General features: G+C 27.1%; 1 protein-coding gene across 4 annotated transcripts in view; it reads left to right on the top strand.

Annotated features, from left to right (window-relative positions):
* LOC107451016 (CREB-binding protein) overlaps nt 1-17,925 on the top strand; it is a 141,787-nt gene that overhangs the window by 62,934 nt on the left and 60,928 nt on the right. For 2 of the 4 annotated variants that reach the window (XM_016066973.4, XM_016066972.4), the window contains exons 8-12: nt 4,667-5,094; nt 7,344-7,430; nt 7,548-8,301; nt 10,007-10,125; nt 12,510-12,557. In XM_016066973.4, the coding sequence (XP_015922459.1) occupies nt 4,667-5,094; nt 7,344-7,430; nt 7,548-8,301; nt 10,007-10,125; nt 12,510-12,557 (1,436 nt within the window). The remainder of the gene's footprint in view (nt 1-4,666; nt 5,095-7,343; nt 7,431-7,547; nt 8,302-10,006; nt 10,126-12,509; nt 12,558-17,925) is intronic. The other 2 variants (XM_071187500.1, XM_016066974.4) reach the window with 1 other exon arrangement.

The raw sequence follows: 17,925 nt of genomic DNA, 5'->3' as shown, positions 1-17,925 counted from the left end.
ATTCAGGTTATGCACATTTATCTTGTTATCTTTTTAACAATGAGGACATTTGTATATCAGCAAATAAATGCTTTATTGGCTAGGATACAGTGCTCTATTAAGCAGAAAAAATAAAGACATCCAAGTTTAGGTATACCTATACAGGGTTGCCACAGGCTACTAAAATGCAACTATTTATTACTATTTTCCGCCTTAGGTGACTATGGCGAATTTTTTTGCCTGGAAAGGTTAAAAAAGCAACTATTTTCAGGAATAGGCGACTATTAGAAGACTTTTTTTTTTACTCTTGGCGAAGTTTTTTTTCTTGCAAAAATGAACGTTACTTTTCAAAACGTTAATAAAAGAAACAGGGTTGCCACAGACTACTAAAATTGGGAGACTTTTGGGAGACTTTTTTAATCTTAGCGAAGTTTTTTTGCAAAAATGAATGTTACTTTTCAGACCCCTTTCTAACACGTACGTAGTGCCGCCTAGCATGTGCGTAGTACTCAGTGGCGTCATCACGCTAACCTCTCCCTTGTTATTTCACCTCCACTGAAAGAAACCGCTGACAGGTTGTCAGAAGAAGCGAATGAAAGACTTAAAGAAGCCCTTAGGCTAAAGATATGCAAGGAATTAGACTTGCACAAGGCATGATTGAAGGTAGTCTGCAATTACGACAAAGAGAAAAAGAGCATGAAACAAATGAACAAAAAATAAACTATAGTAATATAAAAAAGTAATATAAAAGTAATATAGTAATATAAAAAATAAGCAGTATATATCATATATTGCCACTGCTTGAACTCTGAATAATATCAGCTCTCAGAATAATGTGTACAGGGTTGTCACAGACTACTAAAATGCAACTATTTGCTACTATTTTTGGCCATGGGCGACTATGGCAACTTTTTTTGCCTGAAAAGGCTAAAAAAGCAACTATTTTCAGGAATAGGGGACTATTAGGAGACTTTTTTTTACTCTTGGCGAAGTTTTTTCTCAAAAATGAACATTACTTTTCAGAACGTTAATAAAAGAAAGCAAGCCTTTATACAATCATTTATGTCCAAAAAGCCAAAAATTTAAATTTCCATTAGATTTAGTAAAGTACTTGTTATTTTTACTCTCTGAGGGGCTGTTTAGTTCTAATTAATTGTTTTTTCCTTCTATTAACATTAATATTTTATTGTAATTCGACTTTTATTTAGTTACCTATTTTCTAACCTTTAACCTTTTTATATTTGTATGAAACTTTTTTTTAATTGCAGCATAGTTAGGACTGGGCGATAAATCGATGTATCGCGAAGTATCGATTTAACGCGTATATCGGTAGGCCAATATAGTAACTTTCGTTTTAGGCGATGCGTCAGAAATCTGATTTAAGCCACTGGTATAAGACTGCAATCATGGTTTTAACGATTTAATATGCACGGATCCTTGACTACGCTAATGCTGTTACAGCACTGACGAAGACAATTTTGATTTAGTCTAGCTGCAGAGATGTAGAAAGCGTTTAGCTATAAAGACGTCATTAGTTTTGTGATGTTGAATTGAATCAGAACTCCCGGTTTTGTGCGAGGATCAACGTTGTAATATAGAAAGCAATGCATAGTTTCTTTATGTCCATTTTTGTCTTTGGGATTTTGCGTTTTTTGAAGATTATTTTCAATGGGACTTTAGTCATTTTACGATTGTTGTGAATTTTATTTCGTCGGGAATAATTGTCAGGTTTCTTGTAAATTATTTTCAGTGAGACTTTTGCTACTTAGTGATCGTTTCGTTCTGCATTATTTCATGCCAGTTTTTTTTTTTTTTTTTCTATCTGGATTTAACGATTCTTGTCAATTATTTTTAGTAGACCTACTGTTACTTTGCGATTGCTGCACAATCCCGGTTATCTTAAATTTTCGTTCTAAACTCAATTGATCAATGAAAAAAAATTATAACTAAATAAAAAAAAGATTCTTCATTGTTTTTTTTTTCCAATTATTGTTTTTCATTTTAAGTGATACAATTTAATAGGGGTATTTTGTATTTTACTTTGTTGTATAAAAGTTATTTTTTTTAAATTTATTTAATCTAGGTAAGTATAATAATTTGATTATTTTTAAACCAATAAGTTTTCAGTCGTTTTTAATTATAAAAAAACTAAAACAAAGCTTAACTTCATTTAATTTGCTTTTACTTTTGAGAAACTGAAAACAAAGTTTTAAAAAAATTTGGCTATTGGTTAAAAAAATATTTTTTTTTCGTTAAATAAAGAGTTTAGTAATGTTTTGACGCTTTTTAATAATTTAACATTAGTACTTAAAATATTTTTTTTTAAAAATTTTTATTAATATTCTTTCAATACTTGTTTATTTCATAATTTGTTAGATAGTCAATATCATTTTTAAACAAATAAATCTTTAGTCGATTTTATTTTCAGAAAAGAAAATAATAATAAATAAGTAAAAATATTTTTACATTTATTAAGTGCAGAATTTAATCATTACTTAATGCTACTTTTTATTATTTTAAATAAAAGAGTGTCTAATGATCTTTCAAAAGCATGATTTTTTTTTCAACAAATAATTAAAAATTTTTTTTTTTTTTGAAAGTGAAAGTTTTTTTTTGTTTGTTTTCTACTTTCGTTTTCTTCTAATTTTTAATGCATGTATGTAAAATATTTTGTTGCAGTATTATTATTATTTTTAAACCAATAAATCTTAAATCATTTTTAATTTAAGGAAAATGAAATAAAACTTGAGTTTGCTTTTCTTTGACTTCTTTATTATTTTAATTGAAAAAATTAATCAATGATATTGATGTCATAGTGGAATATGTTTAGAATTAATATTTTCTTTTGTAATAGATTTATTCTTTTTTATTTATTTTTGATTGATTTAAGGATTTGCCATAGGTAATTTTTGAACATATGCTATATCGCAATGTCTAACGGACGATTTATCACGATTTCAAATTTCTGACATCACCCATTCCTAATCATAGTATTTGACAATCAAGCTATAATTTTAGTTATTTGGCTACTATTTTTGATAAATTTTTGTTCCTGTTCAGGCAACTATTTTCATAGTTTTAGGCAACTATTTTCCTGCTTGAGGCTACTAAAAGCAACTATTTTTGCTCCTTTTTTGCTGTGGCAACCCTGAAGAAAGCAAACTTTTATACAATCATTTATTTCCAAAGAGCCATAAATTTAAATTTCCATTGGATTTAATAAAGTACTTGTTATATGCTCTCTCTGAGGGGCAGTTTTGTTATTTTTAATTGTTTTTTCCTTCTATTAACATTCATATTTTATTGTAATTAGACTTTTATTTAGGTACCTATTTTCTAATATGTATACCTTTTATATTTGTACAAAACTTTTTTTTTATTGGAGCATAGTTAGAACTGGGCGATAAATCGATGTATTGCGAAATATTGATTTAACGCATATATCAGTAGGCCGATGTAGTGACTTTCGTTTTAGTCGATACATCAGAAATCTGGTTTAAGCCGCCGGAATTAGATTACAATCNAGTTTTTAATAATTTAACATTAGTACTTGAAGTATTTTTTTAAAATTTTTATTAAAATTCTTTCAATACTTGTTTGTTTTATAATTTGCTTGATAGTCAGTATCATTTTTAAACAAATAAATCTTTAGTTGATTTTATTTTCAAAAATGAAAATAATAATAAATAAGTAAAAATATATTTGCATTTATTAAGTACACAATTTGACCATTAGTTAATACTACTTTTTATTATTTCAACTTTTTATTGTTACAGTATTATTATTTTTAAACCAATGAATCTTAAATCATTTTTAATTTAAGAAAAATGAAATTTGGGTTTGCATTTACTTTGACTTCTTTATTAATTTAATTGAAAAAATTAAGCAATGATATTGATGTCGTAGTAAAATATGTTTAGAATTAATATTTTCTTTTGTACTATATTTATTCCTTTTGATTAATTTAAATATTTCCCATAGGTAATTTTTGAACAAATGCTAAATTGCGATACATCACTATATCGGGATGTCTAACTGACGATGTATCACGATTTAAAATTTCTGACATCACCCAGTCCTAATAATAGTATTTGACAATTAAGCTATAATTTTAGTTATTTGGCTACTATTTTTGATAAATTTTTGTTCCTGTTCAGGCAACTATTTTCATAGTTTTAGGCAACTATTTTCATGCTTAAGGCAACTAAAAGCAACTATTTTTGTTCATTTTTTACTGTGGCAACCCTGCCTATATAAAAATCTTTTTTAACCAAATATATAAGTTTTATATTTTTATCATCATTATGTTTATTATTATTTTTATTATTATTTTTCAACGCATGTTTATTTACTTTAAAGCAATAAATTACTATAAAAAGGAGTAGCCCTGTGTTAAAAATTTGAGAATATATGTTCTAAAGCTTCTTTTTTAGAAAGCTACTCATCTTTAAATTAATTTTAAAACTAATGATTGTTTTTTATTAATTAACTACTAATTGAGGTTAATTTATTAATGTCAAGGATAAACTGTTAAGTTATTAATGGCATAAAGAATTTCTATTTCTTTGTTAGATTATTTTTTAAATTCATTTGATTTCATTCTGAAAAGTCAATTTCTATACAGATTTCTTACATTATAATGTAATATGTTTTTAATAGTTCTCATTTTGTTTATATTTTCTTCCAGAACTTCCAGCTGCAGGTGCGCTATCAAAGCCACATCTTTCAAGCAGTACATTACCTAGTAGTCAACAGAGAATGCCACCACCAAATATAACTGTTCCTACTAATACAGTTGCAAAAAGCTCTGAACCATTTTCTCCATCTAACACTCAAATGTCTAACTCTTTAAACACCCATATCAATATGACATTAAATCAGGGTCAATTTAACCAATCTCAAACTCGTCAAAATCCTTTACCGGTTTCTAACTTACAGCAACCATTACAGACTCATTTCAATAGCTTAAATCAACCTACCACTACAATAGCTACTTCTACATCTGAACCCTCTTCAATATCTACTCTTAGTAGTATATCTATTTCACAATTTAGTTCTAATGTACAGCAAAATCATTCTCCGATATCTGATATTTTCAAGACAAGACAAATTAATGTTAGTATGATTTTTCATTCATAATGAGTGTTGTATTGTGCATGTTTGAATGAGTGAGTGTGTGACTCCAAATTCATTCCCAGATACACCCATACTATAAGGCATAAAAAATCTACAATTATATGTGCCACAAAAATGTTTTTCAAGGCTTTGAAAATTTCAGTCTTAAAACATTAGCAATAAGGTTTTAAACATCGTTTAATTATTACTGTCCTATATTTGAAAAAAATATTGTTTATTTAATAACTTTTAACTGTTTATAATGTTTTAAAGAAGTCTAAATTTTATAAAAGTAACAAATTAACCGAGTATATATATATTGTTTTCATTAATTTGTTATGTGAGAAGGAAAAAAAGTGTTTCTTGTTGTTAAAATGGTCTTGATCTAAAATCATTTAGCTGTGTGTCACTACGCTATTCTCTTACTGGCTGATAGTCAAAAGCCCAGCTTGTTTGGAAAAAGGATTAAAGCTTCAAAATTAGGCCAGCCACTCAACTTTAATACTAACCCTACTCAGTGCCTACAATCTTCTGTAACAAAGAAAGGCACAATTTGATCACTCACCTTCTCTTTTTGTATCTAATTTATTCACTAATTCCTTTGCATACCTTATTGTGATCTCTGGTATCAATTATTCTTTAGGACTTTTACAATGTCAGATATCTGAGTTTCCTAGATTTCATAGTGGTTATTGAATGACCACCGTTGATAATTCCTAAAACAAGTTTTTAGGACTTAAGTTTATAAACTAAGGTAATAGTAAAATATGGCACTTATTGCAGAGATAACTTAAATTTTTCTTTCTTTCTTTTTTTTTTGCTGTTGTAATTCTTAGGATTATTAACAGTTGGTTAAATCTCAATAGCTAAAAGTGAAAGAGAAAAGTGAAGAAAATTATTTCTTTATTTTCATTTCAAATTTGAGGAAGACATTTTTTAAGACTTATCAATTTATTAATTGGTGTTTAGAAATTCCCTGATCAACAAATTAATGATATGCTTTTTATAGCAAATGCTTTTAAGACAGAGGTTTTATCTGGAAAATTTGTTGCAGAGCTCTAGATAGCAAGTTTATTATGTAATTTAGTAGTTGTTTATACTTAATGCTGAAGTTTTTATGTTAGTAATAGACATAAGGCTACCGACTGTGTAGTCGAACGTGACAAAAAGGTAAGCCCTATAACAAAATAGCCCATTAAAATACGATTCCACAGTGTTGAATCTCTGGGCGACTGTTATCCGTGAAATGAATGTTCCTGTTTCATTAATACAGGTTGCTAGACAGTTGTTTCGCTGTCGCTAACCTATCCCTTTTGACTAGAAGTCTCAAATAATGGTTTTGAGGTGGCATTATTGCCCTTTTGTGGCTTTGACCAGGGCAGCATACCAAAGGATTGGACTAACCTAGGATGTTTCAAAACCTTATGCTACAACCTTCAACAAACGCGATCACTGCACCTCTGCCTTACAACATCATAGTCATGGACACATCATGTAAGATGTGTCCACGAAGAGCTTTTAGCTATTATTATACCTTATTTGTGTATAGGCATCACTTATTTTGTTCTTTTTTTTTTTTAAAAAAAATCTGTTCCACTTTTTAATAGTTTTTATCAGTTATATGTTAAACATTAAGACAATTGCCTAGTGCAAAAGTACTTGACATTTATTAATAAACTAAAAATGTGAAAATCTATTTTCTGAGAAAAGGCAATATTTACAGACGACTACTTTAGCATTCCTCATTTGCCTTTTCCACCTACCACAAGGAGTTGTACAAATAGCGGTTCTTTTACTCCTAAATTTTTTACAAGGCTTGATAGTATGCAAGCCGGTTAATCCGAAACCATGTTATTAACGAGAATTTAACTTGTAATATTTTAAGTTTTTGAAAATGTGTGTTTTATCTGCATAATTTTTAAAGATCATAATTTCTATAAAAGATATGTTTTTAAATTAATATATTAAGTTTGAATAGCCTCTTTTGTTCATCCTGTTTTATATTTCAGTTTCGTTCAAGTCTAGCTTTTGTTAAAAAAAATTTTTATCTTTATAAACATTTTCCAACTATAAGCATTTAGTATGTTACAAAACAAAATGCTGGTTTTATTTAACATTCTATATTAATATTTCCTACTCTGTGAAATATATAGTTGTTCTAGCATTCTAATAAGTGCTTCAGTTACATATTTTTATCAACTTTCGTTAATTTTTCAATATAATTTAAATTAATTTTCTTTTGACTATAGTTACCTCAATCTCAACCACCGAATCCTAGATTGATTGGCCATAATACTCAAGGACAACTTGTCATGGCACCTAACTTAAATTCACAGGTATTTGCTTAAATTTAGTGATGTCACTCTTCAGCGAATCATTTTAAGTTCTTTTGATCTTCATATGTGTGATTAGTTTTTAAATGTTCTATTCAATGTTAAAATGTATCATTTTAGGTTCATTTATTGAATCAGCAGTCTCAAAACCACACACAATCTTCCCAAAAACAACCAACCCAGATACAACTTAATGTAGCAATACAGAAACCTCAAACTGAACTTTCCTCTCCAATGCCATCTCAGGCACCTGGTAATCAAATTCCTCAGACAGCTACCCCTCAGCCACAGTCTGTTCAACCTCCTCTATCTCAACCAGTTAGAGCTCCTTCAGTTCCTAATACTCAACCACCAACACCCTCTCCACAAACACATACATCTCAACTTTCTCAGACATCTGTTGTCACAGTAGATGATAGTAGTGAAGATGTTAAACCTATAGTACCTGTATCTCAAGAAAATGTTTTATCAGTTAGTCAATTAGATACTCAAAGCTCAACTACTCCTGTTTCTACTACGTCAGATCAAGACTCTGGGCAAACTGGAGGCAAAGTCTTTGCTTTTGCCTCCCAAAAATCTACCGAAAATAGTGAAAAAATGGAAATGGATAGTGATGTCAAAAGTGCATGCAGTGAATCAAATGTCAACATGGATACTAAACCTTCTGGTAAACTTGATATAAAATGTGAAATTAAGGAAGAAGAACCTTCTTTTTCTAATAGTTCTTCAGGTAAAGAAATGAAAGCTGTTGTTAAAGAAGAAGTGCAAAGCCCTACCCCTGCACCAACTGTGAGTGAAAATGGTATAGATTTAAAACCTGATTCATCGTCTGATTCTTCTCAACTTACTCCTAAAGTAAAAACAAATAAAAAAAGTAAGTTATCACTATAAGTTAAAAAATGTAAATAATAGTAGAACCTCAATTATTAAAAGTAATTGGGACCCAGCCCATTTCATATGATCAAAAGAATTTACAATACATACACAATTAATTTGGGGGAAAAGTATCCAAACTTTTGGTGCGAGATTTAATATAAAAAATGAAAAAATAAGTGCTGGCTGTAAAAAAAAAAGTTAACCATTGTATTCAGAAGAAAGGACACTTCAGGACCCAGTTTGGTTAGCCATTGCATTCAGAAAAAAGGGATTCAAATAATTGAAATTTACGGAATTAACTCTCCATTTTATGTAGTTAAGAAAGAAATTTGTATCTATCATTTACTTATTTACAACTTTACATATAGAAGTGCAAATGTGATTTTTTGTGTGGAAGTTTTAGAAATAAATGACAAATTTTGTAGTAAGGTGTTTTTTTTATCACAAAATGAAGTTGATGCATTCTGCAAACATATAACTTTTGCACAGAAATGATGAACTTTCAAAATATTCAGTGAACATTGTTTTTATTGTTCATGAAATATATGCAAAAAAAAATTGACCCTTTTTTTAGAATGTAATAACATAGTAAAATAAACTACAGTATACTCTCGATATCTCGAACTTCTATATCTTGAAAACCTTGCTATGTCGAAAAAAAATGTTTTTCCTCTTGGCATAAAATTTCCAGCTAATATTAATTTTAATTCCTATGTTGAAGATTTTCTTCTCAAAACGTTTCATGTTGAATATTTTTTCGAAACAGAATATAAATTTTTTCAGAAAAATCACATTGTAAGTTTATTGCTTAATCAATTCTTTCTTGTTTAATGCATAATTTTTTTTTGTCTTGCTTTTAAAAATAAAATTATCATTGCTGTATTTCAACTTAGAGTCAACTATCATTACATACATATTTATTAGTAGTTATTCTTATGTTTCATGACTCTTAACTTTTACGAGAATTATTTTAGAATATATTTTTCTACTCTTTAGAGAAAATTTTGCTCTGAATGTCTTATCTCGAAAACTCGCTACCTCGAAATATTTTTAGTTGAAAGGAATATCAACTTTGATATATCGAGGGTATACTGTATAAATATTAATTGATATAATATTTTTTTAAAATTAGTATATTTAAGTAAAAATTTTTTTATTAATGTATAATGTAAAAAGTTAAAATAAATGGAAAATAAAAGAGCACTGGTAGGACACTGGAAACAAGGAAAAAACAAAACATATAATCAAATACGAAGAGCGAAAATGACGCTTATCTTATTTTTTCAGGTCGTCTCAGTTAAGAGCTGCGAATTAGACTGAATAAAATTATTAGGTGAAACAAGTTTTAGCTATTGCTAAATCTTTTAACAATCAATGTTTTGTGGTAGTATATTTTTACAAAGCAACCAACATATGCATAAGCAGCAAATTTAAATGAGTAAAAAGTGGTATCCTTGAATTTTTTCTGCAAATATAAGTAATTTAGGAATCTTGAAATTTAAAATAAACTGTGTGATTACTTTATTAATTTAAATCAATTAGTATGATAGCTTAATTAATTTGAAATAAACTGTATGGGAGTATGATTTATTTAATATATTACCTGTGCACTTTGAAGTCTTAAGTAATGTTGAACACTATATATTTTGTAAACGTAAACTTTGAACATGCAGATCACATTAAAATAAAATAATTTTTCTTAGTTTTTAAGCCAGATGAATTACGTCAAGCGCTAATGCCTACTTTAGAAAAACTGTACAAGCAAGATCCTGAGTCTTTGCCTTTTCGTCAACCAGTTGACCCTCAACTGCTGCAGATTCCAGTAACTATGTTTTTTGTTTTATATTTTTCAAAATTAACATTCCATTCCCTGGCTTTGAAAAATAATAGTAAAAAAAAGAAGAAAAAACATGTCACAATCAGTATTTTTTATTTTATTTTATCATGCACTAGTTAAACACAAACATTTCTTTTAGTCATGCCTCTTAGTTAATATTAGAACTTCCTTTATTTGGCTTACATTCAGATTGATACAATTTTTGTTATGATTTTCTTATCATATTTTTGGTTTATAATTATATTTAAATGAACCTTCAGTTTATACTTTTCAAATTTCTTTTTATTTTCTTAATAACAAATTGAAAAAAAATGTCTAATTTAATAAATTTTTTTAAAAATTTTCTCTGCTGAATTTTGATGCGCATGATTATTTTTCACTTAGGATATTTTTTTACTTTGCTAACATGTATTTCTTTAAAAATTGATTTCAATGTTTGGAAAGCTTATACTTAATAGAAATATGACAGTACTGCAATGCTAGTCATACCCAAGTATAAGATTTGGCTGTTGATTAATTTTTGAAAAAATGTTTTCTGTTGAAAAGTGTAATTTTAACTTTTGAATTTTTTGAAGTGGATTTTGAAATTAGATTTTTGTTTAATTTAGGTACGAAGTATAAGTTAAGTGAAAATAAAATTTATAAATAACAATAATGAAAAGCATCTTTAAAGTGCAGATAGTGTTAGTATACATAACTTCTGAATTCATGCATTTTCTTTTAGCTATCACAATGAAGGAAAGAAAACTAGTTAAGATGGATTTTTTCTTTTTGAATTTAATAAAAATTATTTACTTTGTTTTACTGACCAAGATGTACAGATTTAAGTTACATCTCTTTTTATTTAACTAAGTTTTGTACTTGGATATGCTTAGTATTTGGTACTGTTCTACTCTAAGTAATTTTTTTATTAATTTGAATGAATATATATTATACTTTTGTAAAACTTTTTATTAAAATTATTTTGTTTTTGTGCAGGTAATTTATAATTTGTTTTTATATAATAGATCTCATAATTTTAAAATTGAATGACGAGCTTTGAATCCTAATGAACATATTTAATATGTTATGTGTATATTTATGAGTTTTGAAATTAGAAACATAAGAGCGATCTGATAAATTATTAACTAAAAGAGTGTTAAAAACAGAGAATTTTCCATAATATATTTTAGCATGAAATCACCATGACTGGAGGTCTATTTATCCTTATAATGGACTGATAGTGTTGCAAGTAAACTTGGTCCAGTCACCCTTTTTTGAACCCTTAGTGTTTGTTACAGACATTTTTTCATCTCTTTGGAATGGGTGTAAGTGTCTGCACCTCCTTGTGGTTTTCTTATTGACAGTCCCTAATTTAGGTTTAATATACAAAGAACCGCCATATGTGTAAAAAGAGAGAATAATTATAGTTCATTCTATTAAAGAGGGTGCAGTGCTGAAATCAGTTAAATCTTTTTTAGTTACTAATCACATAGTAAAATTTGACTACTGACAGTGAAATGTTTTTTTTTAATAGTTATGTTTTCTGTCAAAAAGTTTCCGTAGGGTAAAATAATAAGTTAAAGAAACATTTATCAACATTTTATTTTATATTCTTGCTAATTTGTAGTGCAACTTACTTTAGACGCAGCAATAAGCAATATATGATAAATTGAATAAATGAAAGCAACTAAAGTTTAAAAGTATCTTTAAAATAGCGTGCAATTATGAGGTCTTGGTGTATTTTAATATATTTTAGGACTTATAATAAATGAATAATTTTTACATTTTTCATTTTTAAAGACTTTTTCTCATAAATATGCTCAATTTATCAGATGCTTGTGTTATTATAATCTATATAAGCTATCCAAACTGACTTTATTTTCCCTTTACAGCCCTTATTACTTGCATATAGCTTAATGTTTGAAATGACTATCACTATTGGTTTTTAATGAATGCATAGTAGCAATATCCTTCCATTCACTGTCTACCATCCTTAATTCATTATTTTTTGATGCTTGATCCATAATATTGCAAGTCTTGGGTCAAAAAAATTCTTATCTAGATATGATTTAATTGGATTATTAGTTTTTTGACAGTTTTATTTTATGTTTTATATTTTTCTGGTCTGTCAAAAATTATTTATGGTGAATTGTATTTTATTATTCACTTTGTTAATTTGTACTAATATTTAAAGTTTTTGAATTTTGACATTAGAAAGCAAATTGTAATTGTGACTTTCTTTCTTGTTGGATAAGATATAGTAAACATGGATAAAGCTTTGAAAGGAAGGTATAGCTATATTTGCAATAAATTTGCATTGCTAAAAACATAAAACATCCATGTTTTATAAATCTATATCCAAATTATAGTCTTTCCTCCTCCAATAGACAAAAGGAAAAGACTGTCCTTCATATGTCAAAAGACAGGATTCAATGGTACGGAAACAGCCTTTATTCATCATTTCATGGGAGTATTAGTTTTATTTAATTACAAGGTTTAATTATGTCTTTCCCCCCTAAAATGTATTTGTACTTCTTATACACCTTCTTTAGTTTGAACCAGATTTATTTACTGTGTAAGTTAAAGGTTAAATTTTATGTTTTTCTATTTCCATTATATTTTATAGTGTTGTTTACTTTTCCATCATTCTTAATTTCTACAGTTTCCAAAAATATTTTGTTTAACTTCCATTGTAACTTTTTTTTAAGTGATCTCTCCTACGTTTATGTTCTTAATTTTTATTTATTTATTTATTTTTTTGCATGGCTGACTTAAAGTACAAAATATTCTATTTAATATTTTAAATGTTTCTTATTACTCGTTACTTAAGCTGATTTATTTTAAAAGAAATTATTCCAATCTTCTTCTATTTGATGTTCATAACTTCTATTTATTCCGAATGGCTTTTAAATGTATTGAATCTGATTGTGGCATGTTTGTTATTTCTCTAACTTGATTGACAGTACATTATGTGTTGTTGTCAAGTTCTTCAGTTTTCTGTTGTATCTTACTGTAACCTTTTATTTTCTCTTATTTATCAATTGAATCTATTGAAAACTCCTTTTTTAAATATCTGCATGAAACTTTCAGTAATTTATTATAATAATTATTACAGCTTATGTATATTTGTTATATATTATTAAAATTTAATTTGTGCTAATTTATTCAATGAAAAAATTGTAATTTCATTTTTTAACATATTTTGTTGTTTGAGTAAATAAGCATATGACTCTGAGTTTTTTGTTAATAAGTTTAAAATCTGTCAATTCTAGAAGCATTTTTGGAATATTTCTTTTTAAAATTTAAAATAATTTGTTTAAAGCCTTATAAATATTATTCTAATGCATTTTTTAGATAAAATTCCATCCATGAAAATGGATAAATAACTTATTAGTTTATTTTATAGTTATTTAATTCTATGATAGGTGTGTTGATAATTAGACTAGCTTTAGAAGTTCAAGGAATTAAGGTATATAAATCTAAAATAGCATTTTTAATTTGAATTTTCATTAAAAAAATCAGAATGATAATTGAAAAAAAAATTGAAAAAACATGTTAAGGACGAAGAATTTCTTAAGAAAAATTAAGAATATCCCATTTTTTCATTTGTAATATTTTCTGAAAATTTTTAGCATTTATTTTGTGCATTGAAAAACATGCAATACAACAACAATGCATCCTTTTTATTCAATAAAATCATAATATGGCTTGCTCAATGCAACTTGTTCAATGCTAGTCCATTTTCAGAGAAACTGAATTTGTTTTTAAGAATAAATATTTCCTTGGTTTTCAAACCACAAGTAATTATTTCCAATGTTAATAGATATTTTTTTCTTGATTCGAATATTTACTTACCTTATGAAAATTATTTTAGTGCATTTCTTATCATATTTCATCTTAAGTGTAAATAGTTTAACATTTATTAGGTTACTCAGACCTAAGTAAAATAATAGACGCTGTTCTTAGTTTGTTTAATTTATTAAAGTAAGGAGTTAGACCAGCCTTGGATTTAAAATATATGTTTTTTGTTTAAATTATGCCTTAATACCTTAAAATGATATAACCAAGGTGTCATAAGTAAAGAAAGTATATTGAATAATAATGTACTTGAATTATTAATTTTTGCACAACCTTTTTCAATCCACTGTATGTCCTGTGAAAATTTTAAATAAGCATTTTTCCCTAAGTTCAATTTCTAAGTTAGTTGAACTCATAACACATACCAATCTTCACCAAACTTAAAAAGTATATTTAGAACTACATTCTTTACAAACGTTTGTAGAGTTATTGCATATTAAATACGCAGTCTTCTGACTGGTATTCTGAGATATATTTGGGGGAATATTAAATTAAAAAAAGGTGTTCCTTTAGAAATTTATATGTTTAAAAAATCCTACATATTTCTGTAGCTCTTTTTATAATTAATGTAAGTATTTTTTTATCCTTCGCATTATTTGTCATAAACCCTTAAAAAAGAGAACTTAATCAAGGAAAAGCTGCATTTCCGTTTTGTTTTATATTGCTTTGAATAAATGAATTTTTTTCAATTCTTTTTAAAAGATCCTTTATTCAGAATATTTTGTTTATTGGGTATATGATGACCTACACCACTCTTCAAGGAGTTAATCTTAGTAAAATGTGAGGGTTATAACTGGTTTTTCTGAATTAAAATCTTCTCTTAATGTAAGAGGGAAGTAGAAGTTAAAATATGTTTTTCATTCTGCACCCAATTTTATTATCTTTAAAAAATATTCTTATTTATTAATTTTTGCCTTGGCATAACTTAATTCATGTATGAGCACTGTTTGAATTTTGAAACTGAAGGGGAAAAAGATAAACAATTCTGTAGTTAACCACAGTACTTTAAAGTAACATGGTACTAGTTATTATATGTTATGGGATTGTGGTGTGTAGGTATACTTAAAGTATCAGAAGGTTTACAGGTTAAACATTAAGATTTTATTAACCACATCACAAACATATACTCTACGGCAAAATAATAAGATTATAGAGAGATAGGACTACACGTCCTTTTGCAATGAGTTTTAGCAGAGAAAGATGCTATGTTCGATTCGGATCTCACCAGAGAAATGAATTAGCCACACCTTTAATGTGCAATGATTGGCTAGATTTAATTTGAGAAATTATATTATTGGATTAAAATTTTGATAGACAGATTTTAGTTTCAGTTCCCAATTTTGGGTTTCAGTTTCAAATTAAAAGTTTCACTTCGTGAAAATTGTGATTGACGCATAAAGAAAAGGGAAAATAGTTATGGGTCACCACAATGTAGTTGACTTCTGCAAATCAGGAAAAAGTGACCTTTAGTAAAATACTTAAGATTGTTTTTATGATGCAATAATTTGTTTTTAAAATCAATTTTGGTATTATATTATTTACAAAAAGAATAGAGAATAATAATTAATATGGTGTTTATAAGAAGATATTCTTTGTTGCTCTGTACCGAAATAAAAGTTAAAATGATGATAGGTAAATAAATGAAAATTAAAGTATAAAGTTGCATAAAACTTTAAAATTGCATTCAAATAAAAAAAATTTTAAAAGGCATTTTATATAGTCCTTTTAATTACCTTTTAAAGTTGCTATTTTCTCCAAAATCTTTTAAATCACTCATATAGGTCTTTTAAAAAATTCCATTTTGTAAAAATAAAAACCTTAGTTAAAAGTGTTACAGAAGAGATTCTGCTTTAAAACTCTTTCCAATTTGGAATTTTCCTTAGTGGTTCTTTCCTTTTTTTAAATTCACTTATAAAATACCGTTCTCTTAGATGTATGTTATTTAGTGAAAATGGCTGCTTTAAACCAATTTAACACTATATACTTAGAGCAGAAATGAAATTTTTTAAAGGAAGTGGATAAAAAAAATAACGTCAAAATCCGAATTGCTAAATTATTCAAGATCTCAAAAAACACGTTTACAATATTTAATATATAAGTTGATAAATTGTCTTTCATACTATTTGTTTGGATTTAAACAATTACATGTTTTCAAGAATTTTTTTGCGTGGTCGGTTGCAATCTTTATTGAATATGTGTATATCATCTCATGTGTTTATCATACGTTACATAAATTTTTTATGTTTTACAGTCATAATATTATTAAAATTAATTTCTTTCTAGTTTTTACATTTTTTATTTAAATTTATAAAAATTAATTTGAAAATTAGTGATGCTAACTAAAAAAATTAATTCTGGTAAATATTTTTTAGTATATATATATATATATATATANTATATATATATATATATATATATATATATATATATATATATATAAACCATTTGACAAACTGAACTGAACCAAATTTACCTACATTCCGACATAGCTACCACAGTTTTCTTTATTTTTTTAGTTATAAGAAAATCATTCCAAAAACAGGTGTTCATTTTTGTGCTTTCAGAACTAACATTTTTTCATTGACAATGAGTCAATCGATAACAAAAGTTGAATGAAAACTATTAAACCACTATTTCTTTTGATGTTACTACTCAATAATCATGTAACATCTTAAATTCTCTTTGAATGAAGAAAGAGTAACAGGACCACATTTTCTTTACCCAGGAAGTTCTTGGGAGTAATCAATGGTCAAAAGAATTATAAGATATCGATTAGGTACCATTATTGAGAGTAAAAAGCATTGCACAGTCATTGAGAAATCAGATTCCTGCATAAACATTACCTTTTAAAATTGTTTTAAAAAATGAAGTTCAATATGTTCATCCATCATACTGTTTGAAAATTGTATTCACACTTCTTTAAGAAGTGGCTTATTTTTATGTTAAATCATGTGGATTTCTGGATGTATGTTATTTAGTGAAAGTGGCTGCTTTAAACCAATTTAACGCTATATGCTTGGAGCAGAAATAAAAAATTTTAAAGCAAGTAGATAAAAAAATAATGGCAAAATCCAAATTGCTAAATTATTCAAGATCCCAAAAACATGCTTACAATAATTAAAATTCGTAATGTGATTCTAAGCAGAAGAACTGAGAGTTCTAATTTTATGACACCGTTCTTGTAAATCAAAGTTTCAAAATCTAGAAAAAGCACTGAATAACTGGTTAAAGTTTATGTGGAATATTAAAAGATACTGCATAATAGTCAGTTTTATAATTCTGTTTAAAGTGTATAATTTTTTTTACTTATTTAGTCTAGTCTTTATGATGAAATATAAATAAATATTTGCACCAATTTTAATGTAGTCAGGACATAGCGACCTTTTGTTATAACATCCCTTTTCATTTGGACCTTAAGGGTGGTTATATCTAACATCTATATATTTATATTTTTGTGTGTATACATACATATACATACACACATATACAGTGAAGCCTCTAGAAAGGAGCATCTCTATTTATGACTACTTTTGGGAGAAATGTAATTTTTTCCATAGTCTTTGTTTTGAAGACAACCTTTAGGAGAGACAATTTAAACCTCTCCCAGTGACTGCGCAAATATCTGCACTAAATGCGGGAAAGGTTAAATAAGGAAGCAAAAAAGTATCAAAACAAAACAAATAAGTATATTATAATGCATTCATAATATTTGTATGAGGCTCTTAGAGAGCTTTTTTTAATGATACATCCAACTTCGTGTTACACCTTCATGTTGGAGTCAGAATGCACTAAGGACAATGCTACCAATGTTTTAGTCATAGAATTGAAAGTTAAATTAGAGAAAAAAAATAGTTAATTTAGAAAAACCAAGCATCTCAAACAAATACACCTCTTCTCATCTTTTAAAGTTAACTAAGTTTTCTGATATAAAATTAAATGCAGACT

Source organism: Parasteatoda tepidariorum, chromosome X1 (genome assembly GCF_043381705.1).
Source record: "Parasteatoda tepidariorum isolate YZ-2023 chromosome X1, CAS_Ptep_4.0, whole genome shotgun sequence".
Taxonomy (NCBI): domain Eukaryota; kingdom Metazoa; phylum Arthropoda; class Arachnida; order Araneae; family Theridiidae; genus Parasteatoda; species Parasteatoda tepidariorum.
The sequence above is the reverse complement of the archived record's forward strand: the minus strand, read 5'-3'. Positions and strand labels throughout refer to the sequence as shown.